Consider the following 10,665-nt stretch of genomic DNA (forward strand, 5'->3'; position numbering starts at 1 on the left):
TTCTGGAACTGTCAGATTAACCCGAAGGAATGCATTATGCAACACATCCAGTCTGATAGAGCCCAGTAGCCATTTAATTTGCCCAATGCGCAAAGGACAGAGGTGGATTTTTAACATGCCCACATTGTTAGTATGGTACACGGAGTACATCCAAAAAACTCTTTCAACTTTACAGAAGAAAGCTTGCTGAGAGTTTTTGTCAGATCAGCATTAGGCAGAACTTGAACCACCAACCTCATGGTTGATAATCAAAGACACTACCACTAGGCCACCCTGACACCCTAGACTGATTTGACGATAACGTTATAATAACGCTATGCAAGGGTTGACGTTTATAACCACTGACCACAGTAAGCTTTATCATTTTCCACTTTTAAAATGAAAAACAGCATGAATTGTCAGAATGAACTTACTTGAATTTACTTATAGCTTGTGAATAGTCTAGAATATTAGATTAACGATACTAGTCTAGTTGTCTATTAGCCCCTCACCTGCTATAGGAAGTGTGAGATGTGGTTCTGATACCAAAGTCGTAACATTGGTCTGATTTACTGAGATGACATTAATGGCCGAGCCGAAGTTGTAGCCTAAAATATCAAAAATTTTAAAGCATGCAATTCCTTTTCCATTCTGTCTAACTTGATAAACTCTTCCTATACATTTACTAGCAGTCTGCCATCACTAGTAGTCTGCCATCACTAGTAGTCTGCCATCACTAGTAGTCTGCCATCACTAGTAGTCTGCCATCACTAGTAGTCTGCCATCACTAGTAGTCTGCCATCACTAGTAGTCTGCCATCACTAGTAGTCTGCCATTACTAGTAGTCCGCCGTTAGCCCTCTTCAAAGCTAATCTTTACTATAATAAGAGCCGTGTGCATCTGTCTCTCTGAAGGCACGCTTAGAGCGTTAGGAAAAAAATGCATCACACAGGAATTGAACTATGACATTCAGCTTAGCAACCAGGCACACTACCCTCTGCACCACTCGACCACCCTGCCACATATAAAAATAGTATTACATATACGTATTACACCTGACTATCTTTCACAGCACACCTGGCTGCCTGGGTACTCATGAGCCATAATTCAGAGTGTGCTATCAAAGTTGCCCATTTTAAAGAAAAAATTTTTGTATTGCAACACAAAATGATGGATTTCGTATGGCAGACAGCAAAGGCTGCAATATTTCGAGAGTAAGGCTATGTAGGCTCGCGTCTCCTTTGTCAAGTGACAATATTTCGAGAGTAAGGCTATGTAGGCTCGCGTCTCCTTTGTCAAGTGACAATATTTCGAGAGTAAGGCTATGTAGGCTCGCGTCTCCTTTGTCAAGTGACAATATTTCGAGAGTAAGGCTATGTAGGCTCGCGTCTCCTTTGTCAAGTGACAATATTTCGAGAGTAAGGCTATGTAGGCTCGCGTTTCCTTTGTCAAGTGACAATATTTCGAGAGTAAGGCTATGTAGGCTCGCGTTTCCTTTGTCAAGTGACAATATTTCGAGAGTAAGGCTATGTAGGCTCGCGTCTCCTTTGTCAAGTGACGATGCATACACTAAAAGAGTCAGATGCTTATTTTGTAGAGCTTATCAATCCTTTCTTACGGTGCATCATTTGACAGTCAAAAGTAAGAATGCACTTATGACAAGCGTACTTTAGAAATCTACAAAAACACTGTTTAGAACAAATCCTTGTGACATTCTATTAGGCGCAGTGAGATTAGAAGCAAGTGGATGTCAGATGTAAGCGAACAAAAGGTGACACTCACCTGGCCTGCCGGAGTACCTAACACTTTCTGTGAGCCCAAATTGTTTGAACTGCACTCGGTATCTAGCAGCAAACTCCACAGTTCTGGAGGGCCATGTGTGGGTAACCAACTGAGTTCTGAGGACGGATACAAAGGTCGGAGCGGAAGTTGAATTAGTAGTATTTGAAGGAACAGTTTGATTGATTGGGATGCTCTCATACCATGAGCGAGTGTATTGTGTGCTCTCTGCGACCTCCAATGGAATGTCAGCCATGATGAAGCTAGCAGTTATCTTCTCTATGGATGTGTTGTTGTACTCGATTACATAAGTCACACCGACTACAGCATTTTTACACACGTTACTTTCCATGAATGGCGATGGTGGGTACGTCTGATCATCGTCCCAACTACAGTAACTTGCAGCTTCTGAATCAGTATAGTAGCTGTCTGCGCAGCGGAAACTAGTTTCAATAGGTACTGTATTAGAGAGTCCATGTTTACTGGCTACTTGTATCACAGGCTGAAAAGGAGCAGAGTTAAAAACACCATCGTTCCTTTGGAGATAGTTGGCAGCGTTGAGTCGTGACATGCTGTCTGTGCAAAGCCTCTCCTCCATGGTCATAGTGCAAGAGCTGTCCACATCATTCAGATATCTGGGAGATGAAAAAAGGACCTCTTGCACTGTATAACACATACTCAACACATACTCTATAGTAATGTTAACGAAGAGTGACACACTTGCATTCTAATAGAAAGCACGACAGGAAGTTACTGTGATTTTCAAAAAGTAACAACTTTTTATCTTTGGATTCTTGATAAAACTAACTTGAGATTTGCTTCCCATAGCCTACCATACATTCACATTTCATCGAAAATGCACTCTAAAGTTGCCTACACAATGGTATGTGTAATACAGCAATTTCATCACTCAAGGTCAGCTAAAATAAAAAAAAACTAACATGCTATGTTATGTAATACTTAAACTAAAAATAATAAAAAAGTTTAATAATTAAAACCTTGCTAACTTCGAATGATTCAGAATAGTGTTTGTTTTACAACTATACCAAAAAGGTAGTACATCCCTGAATTAGTTAATAAACACTAAAGAGATAGAGCTCCATCATAGACCAGCTGCACTCTGGTCAGTATTAACAGTCTGTGGTGTTTAGTAATCATAGGCAGTAATGATAGTAATCATCTGACATTCTAGAAAAACACCAGATATAACAACCGGGCATCAACTAACGTGCTAACTATACCAAATACTTGAAACATTATTTTATGAATACGTAATTTAAAATTAAAACTAAATCGTGTGTACAGTAATTGTTTGCCCAAGCCTGGCTTTGTTTAAGAGATTGGAGTTGTCTTATTTTTAATTACTCTGTCAATATGTCAAACAAATAGTTCGGTTGCATTTTATTACAAGCTTTTAAAAGAAGAGAGCTATAAGATAAATCTTGCGTTACGATCACCTTTGCATATGAATCTTCCAAAATACGATATCTGAAATATAATGAAACTTGGGCAAACATTTGTGTCGATCTACAACGTAGTTCTCAACATGCGATGTTTGAGATTTCATCTACATGTCCCTAAACACCTTTATGATAATCACTTTATTAATCTAGTTTGTACCGTTACTATATACATTTACACTGATCCACTTTGCTCACTCAACTGTCTACATAGTCTTATACTCTGCACTTGTTTGAATGCTATACATATACATGTATATGTACATATACATGTATATGTACATATACGTGTATATGTACATGTACACTACATATACATGTACATATACACGTATATGTACATATACATGTATATGTACATATACACGTATATGTACATATACATGTATATGTAGTGTACATGTACATAAACATGTATATGCAATTATAAGAAACATTTATCTTCGAGCTCAAGAATGCATTAAACAAAATACAAAATATTCTTATGGGCATATTCACGCCAATATATGACAGTTTCAACATATGAAGCAATGTTGCAAATCACCATTTTGCATCATTGCATCACTTTAAAGACATCGTTAGATTTGCCATTGAAGTTACCTTATAGGAACGGTGTCTGTACACATTCCATTATATGTAGCCTGAGGGATGGAAATGTAGCCTTCATTATCTCGATCTATCCAGGCACCTTTGTTATACCCGACAGACAAACCGAAAGGCGTCGCGAGTGGATATTCTCCAATTCTGCAACAATTTCAAATGCAAAACTGTTTTCAGAGTTAGCAGAGAGCTATACAACAAACGACACAAAAGATAAAAAATATAGAACAGTAGTACAGAGAATATTTTAAATATTAACGGATAAATTATCCTAGACAATTATGATGTTGACATTCTCTTTTGATGTAAAACTATAAGTTCACCATTTCTGTGTTAAACAACATATGATTCTCATAAACTAGGGAAATATCTTTTGTACTGAATGCTTACCTATAAAGCCATATGTACACAGATAACATTGACGACTAACTTTTGTCTGAAATTCATGAGCTCCATAAAACTGTTGTTTTAGATGAAAACTGTTGTTTTAGATGAAAACCGTTGATTTAAAGACCACGTAAATCTTTAGTTGACATTAGTTTTTATTCTTACCCACAATAGGCTAAGCGCACAACACCATGATTGTGTACCAGAGGAGTTAATTCAAGGTCAGACAACTCTAATAGAATTATTATTGTGAGATTATTAGTAAGTTTCTATAAAGCGATAGCGTAGCTACACACCCCCTTTATGGCGCTGTGATGCCGTCATGGAAACAGTCGTGACAATCTCATTTTGTCATGATTCAGTGTCGTTGTTTGGAGGCAAAACACTCACTCGATGTGCCAATTTTGTGACAAGAAAATGGCCTTGGCGCCATGACGTAGCACTTCCATGTGCGCATAGGTCTTGCTTTTATGTTGCTACATATACTCAAAGATACAACCTTGACATGAGCCGTTACATAACCATCACTCTACTATAGCGCCCTATCGAAACATGATCTGCTTGTCAGCCCGGCGTAGCACTTCGCCACTGGCACACCAGGTGTCACTACACTATCACTGTAAGGACACTTAGTATATAATGTCAATGACTGCTCAAAGGAGCTTACGTGACAAGTGTCACAAATCAGCTCTGAGTCATCAAAGAACAGGCGCCCTGCCATTCGATCAATCTAATAGACTTACCGGTATGAGTTGGTGGTTTGACTGGGAAGAAGGTCATGTTCTACGATAGGAAGTTGTGTGGCATAGAAATCACCAAGATAAGCACTATTTTCAAACTGTGTACAGAGAAAAGGGGCCCAATCAGCTGCCCCTATCCGATTGTTTTGACTGCACACATGATCAGCTGGCAAAGGGGCTTCTCCCCCAAACAAACCAGTAATGTTTCGGCCAAATATGGATTTATCTTCTAGGGTACAATCCTAAAAATAAGAAACTAAATTCAGAAATATTTCTCAAGCAAAGTAATACAACATAATGCTTTAATGTAATGAAAATTGAAGATACTCAACATTTCTCAGCTGAACAGCTGCTCGACGTTGAATTGCACCAGCAATTTTAAGGAACTAGCATGATTGAGGAAGGTTGCCTATATTCATAAATAAGTCCATATAGAACTCACATTGTCACAAAAGCAGTCAAAGTCACAAACGTCCTTGGAGAGGTCACAAGGACAAGGAGCTAAGTTGACATATGCAGGATTTAGCAGGGTGGTTGGTCCATCTACAAAGAATATTTGAGGATCAATGCTGCATACGTAATCGGCACGAAAGACAAAGTGTTGTATCATCGCTATATTACAAAACTTTATATGTATTCTAATGAATGTGTTATTCTGATAAAAGAAAATGCTTAATATAGACACTAGCAAAAAGCTGCCAGCTGATAAAGAAAGATGAAAAAGTTGAAGAACACAGAAATCACTGCCAAAGTAGATTAATTTTTGGTAGACAATAAATATCAGTGCTGCTGAAAAGACTCGCCTTTATAGTGCATTCGTTGTCGTGAAAGGGTTAGGTAGGTGGGCAAGCAAAAAAGTTGGTTGGGGCAGTTCGCCCCTCTGACCCAGCTTGAGAGAACCCTGAACAGGAGTACTTGATACCTAGGTCTTATAAAAACTACACCTACTACAATGTTTTATATAAAATTGAGAATAAAATTTGATGATAAATAACAATGTTGAAAGTGCATGTTAAAAATGTAAAATTCATGTTGTAAATATTATAAAAGAAGTTTGATCTAGATGACTGCTGTACACAGTGGGGAGTAATAGATATTGACGCAGGTGAAATTTGTATAGCGAAAACTGCCTTTATAAAATCCTATACAAGTGCTGCTCATTTTTTAGCCTACAGAATATGATTGCAGGTAAACTCTCTTGTTAAACTCACACTCAACAGCTGACTCATTTACGGGGTCTGTGTAAACGTAGTCAAACTCTATTCTCGAGATAGCACGCGCTCCTCCAAATCGCTCCTCTGACTTGTCCCTTACGGTACAACAAGAAATAACTAAAAATTCTTGAATTGACGACTGGGGTGGTTGGATCCGTGCCACTTCAAACGAAAGCCGTTGCTGATTCTACAAGTTATAAAACACAACTTCACTGTAACAGCTTAGTAAATATTACTACCAAAACAAGTTGCGCTGTAGATAAGACGACAAACTCACTATACTTACCACTGCTAAGCTGACAGTTGTGTTAACATAAGCTGGTAAATCCCATGTTGAAGTGTCTAAAGGTCTAAAACCTATATCTTCAGTGGTGAGCCTAGCGGTTGTAGAGGTAGTAGCATCTGTGGTTGTACTAGTAGTAGATGTAGTAGTACTCATACTATCGGTAGACGTTGTGGCACTAGTTGTGGTAGTGACGGTAGTAGTAGAAGTAGTGGTGGAGGTGGTAGTGCTAGATGTGCTACTTGTAGTAGATGTTGTGTTACCTAAAACACCCCATTCCATTTAGTGAGTGAACCGAATAAAATAATACATTCTGTTACACACCTGCTATGCGTTAGAACTACAAACCAAACAATTAAAAAAAGACAGCAATCTAGTTACAAAATTAAAGGAGTAATATTTAGAGCGAGTATACAAGTCTAGAAGCTGGTGAATGCATAGGAACCAATAAAGATAGTGCAGAACTGAACATCAGGCTAAAATAATATTTCAAATAGCGTTAAGCAAGCTAGCATAGCAAGAACAGCTAGAGTTTAGCAGGTAGCATAGCCGTGATAGCCGTAATCTGTACAAAAAAATGAAAACTGGAGAAAACAAGAAGCCAGCCGCCAAAAGATATAACTTAAAAAACAAATAGAAGAGTTTTCAGCGACTCATATATTACTGCCTTAATCAGACCTATTGACTTATAATTTTATTCATTTCTATTCATAAACAGATCAATGATACAATATAAATAAACATTTAACAACCCGACAGCCCGCTAGGCATAACAAATACAACGTCAGTGAGACACTATACCACAATGTAATGTAAGGTGCCAGATAGGAGAGAATCATTCGACAGTTATTTTCATTTCCCAAAAACCAGAATATACACGTACAAGAACTTTCAAAAAGATTTAGGAGTCATGGAAAGCAAAAGGATTTTCATTCTTGGGAGTGTATTGAAACAGAGGCTTCTTTTCGGTACACCGCCACGAAGAATACTGGTAAATGCAGCCGGCTGATAGCGATCATATAGCATTGATCAGGTCAAATCAATATTTTGTATGAACTGCAGATTTTAATGTAGTGTTAGAAAGCCATGAAGTTTTTTACCATCAATGACAGGCCACACAGTTTAGGAAGCTACAAATAACACTGCAGGTGAAAAAGTAAAATGTGTTAATGGGTTGATACACAACATGAAGACGTTACCTGCGTTTAGACTAGACGTACTACTACTACTAGGCGATGAGCTGCTAGTACTCATTTTAGTTTGTGTAGAGATTCTGGTACTTATGTTTGTCATTGTACTATCAGTTAAGTTACTGTTCCCAGTAGTTACTGATCTATCTGTGACCATGCTGTCAGTAGCAAGTGTAGTGTTAGGTGCTGTAACGTTACTGCTAGTTATACTCATTTTATTAGTGGTCACACTCGTGCTAGTATCACACTCGTTAACTGCGTTAGTTGCGTTTGTTATATTGACGCTAGTGCAATTACTCATTTCAGCTGTGGTTATGTCATTAACAGTGCTAGTATTGCTGATAGTAGTAGTAGAAGTGGTGGAAGTGCTAGTTGGTCCTAGAGTAGTAGTAGCAGTAGGAGTTGTGTTCTCTGTAAAAGTACAACATATGACAATTTAACGTAAACGCTGTTCTTTTAATAATAATCAAACCAATAGAAGCTTCTCCATTACAACAAAATTTTTACTCCAACAATTTCCATTAAAAATCATTTCCAAAACATTCTAAAACATAAAAATCGTTAATATATTTAAAGTTATATGAGGAAGGACTTTCATAGCCCTTGTAGACGTCTAACCCGCTTACCTATAGCAGGAGAAACGACTTCAGGGGTTGTTGAGTTGCTATCGATCATGGTGGTACCAATGACAAGGTCATCAGTAGTAAGAGCGAGAGGAGTAGATGTGGTTGGTACGGCTGTAGTTGTTGATGCTTTAAAACAATGGATAATGCATGATTAAATACGATCTTCACCGCTGAACCTTGTGTATTTCCATACCTGTCCCTAAACTAGACTAAGCCTGAGGTCTGTAATAGGAGAGTATTTAGTTGAGAGAAATAGCATTGTAAATAGATCCTTCATAACCAAGGGCTACGAGAGATGCACATTACAGAACAATCTGAACTAAGATTGAAGCAGCTAATAACATGTTATGTATTGCTTATTCATATAATCTATTTCCTCACAATTGAGTGATGACACAACGTCAATACTATTTTATGTATCACATAATCTAATTTACATTTCTTTGCACAAATAAAAAACACTGGGAGCTACCAGACCAGAACAAAGTTTAAATTACTGCAAGACAGTAGTACTTAGTCAATGGAATTATGACATTCGATGCATGTGTAAACCTAAACCAAAAAGATTACGAAAAAGCCAATTTGGACATAGCTTTAGGTAATCCAATATTGCAAAGCCTTACTGAGCCTTATGTCCTAAAATTAACTAATTATAGATAAATATGTAAGTAACCTGTAGAGTCCAAAATGTAATGGCAAACCGAAATAGTACAACTACGATAATATTAATAAAATTACGATACAAACTAGTACAATACAAATGATGGAATAAAAGTATTTAGGACATGGAGTGAGAAACAGAATGTTGAAAACCTGGAAAGACCAAGACTAGGTTAACCGTTAGCAGACCATTTAATAAGGAATTGAACAAAATAATATCCTGAAACTGAAGCAAGTTTCATGGAAAATATACGTATTTTAAATACTTTCTGTGCTCAACTTATGAACAATAAATTTGAAGCAACAACGAAACTGAAAGCACTACCAACAGCAACTAGTAGAGTCTAACTTAATAAATCAAAAGAGAGAAGATAAATCTTCAAAGGAGGAAAGTGATTGTAGAGGCAACTAAGACTTACGTCTGGTAAGAGGAGAAGGTACTAGACACTCATCACTAGGGTATACGGAGGCCTCAAAAGCAGAGACAAAAGATGCGACGTGGCATTGAAATTCAACAACACTCGCAACACTTTGGTCTACAGACAACGTCACCTACAACAATTGATAGAGACACTTGTATAAACATTATTACAATTATATGTAAGCGAACAAACATTGTGGCTAAATATTGTAGGTTGAGTGCAGCAAAACTAACATGGTATGTTGATATTTCAAGACAAATACAGGGAGGTTTGATGGATAGTCATGTCTAGCCATATATATGGGTTTCAGATACTCAAGCTCGTTGCGGAAGAAAAACTTTTCACACACAAATTTCCAATAAATCGGTCAATTTTTATTAGCGATTTTGTAGAAACTCAGAAAGCACTTTGATCAATCCAGCAAATGTCACCAGCAATTGTTCCTATGCAGAGATAGCTAATCATTACTAACTAATTCAACAAAGTGTTTATGCAAGAGCCAATTGATGACTACAAACTACAGAAAATGCCTTACTAGTTGGTTTACATAGTCTTCAGTTCTATGATTATAATTCAAAAGCTTGTACAAAGTATAATTTTAAAAATCATCTCAAACTAACTTGAAAAGAAGTCTCAGTAACTGTGCCATTAGGTGGGGAGAGTTCTGCTACACCACGGTCCAAGTTGAACGTCGTGTTGGAGGTAGACGAGGTATCGGAGCTATACTGGCTGCCTGTAGTTGACTGAGCAGAGCATATGACTATGGGGCTAACTCCGGTAGCCTTCCTATTGATTAAATAGTTCACCTATAAACACAGAGAATTGAAAATAGATTCAGCACTTTTTTAAGCGTTGGTACAAAGGCTTGCTAGGATTTTATCTCTATTCTATGTCTATATACTCATCATAACAGACATGAACCATCAATTTTTAAAATGAATCGATTTCTATCAAACATGTACAAACATTAACAGCAAAATAGTTAGCACAAGATAACAGAATGGACACAAACAAATCAAGTACAAGAGATTGGGTAACATTAGTTCATATAGTGAACCACAAGAAAAGTAATTTCCACTGATTCTTGATGGCTTCATTTTAAAAATAGAAACAACTAGGTTCACTTACTGTAGCCTGAGTACCTCCGGGTTGAACTGTGGTTGGTGAAAACGTCAGATCGGCTGTTTGAATAAAATATAAATATGCGTAAAAATGATGAATTATTTTTCTATATAATAAGTACATGCTATTTAGTTTATATCACTAATACAACACACTTGCCAAAAATATGCAAATACCAACCTAGCGTAGTCACATCAGTACAG

General features: G+C 37.3%; 1 protein-coding gene across 1 annotated transcript in view; it reads right to left on the minus strand.

Moving 5' to 3' along the window:
- The window catches only part of LOC137390744 (tectonic-2-like), a 17,103-nt gene extending 10,505 nt beyond the window's left edge, over nt 1-6,598 (minus strand). The window contains exons 1-7 of the mRNA XM_068077070.1: nt 6,446-6,598; nt 6,157-6,346; nt 5,388-5,488; nt 4,949-5,187; nt 3,819-3,962; nt 1,762-2,393; nt 492-587 (exon numbers count right to left, since the gene is read on the minus strand). Coding sequence (XP_067933171.1) covers nt 492-587; nt 1,762-2,393; nt 3,819-3,962; nt 4,949-5,187; nt 5,388-5,488; nt 6,157-6,346; nt 6,446-6,598 — 1,555 coding nt within the window. The remainder of the gene's footprint in view (nt 1-491; nt 588-1,761; nt 2,394-3,818; nt 3,963-4,948; nt 5,188-5,387; nt 5,489-6,156; nt 6,347-6,445) is intronic.
- Nucleotides 6,599-10,665: the final 4,067 nt, after the last annotated feature.

Source organism: Watersipora subatra, chromosome 1, assembly GCF_963576615.1.
Source record: "Watersipora subatra chromosome 1, tzWatSuba1.1, whole genome shotgun sequence".
NCBI lineage: Eukaryota > Metazoa > Bryozoa > Gymnolaemata > Cheilostomatida > Watersiporidae > Watersipora > Watersipora subatra.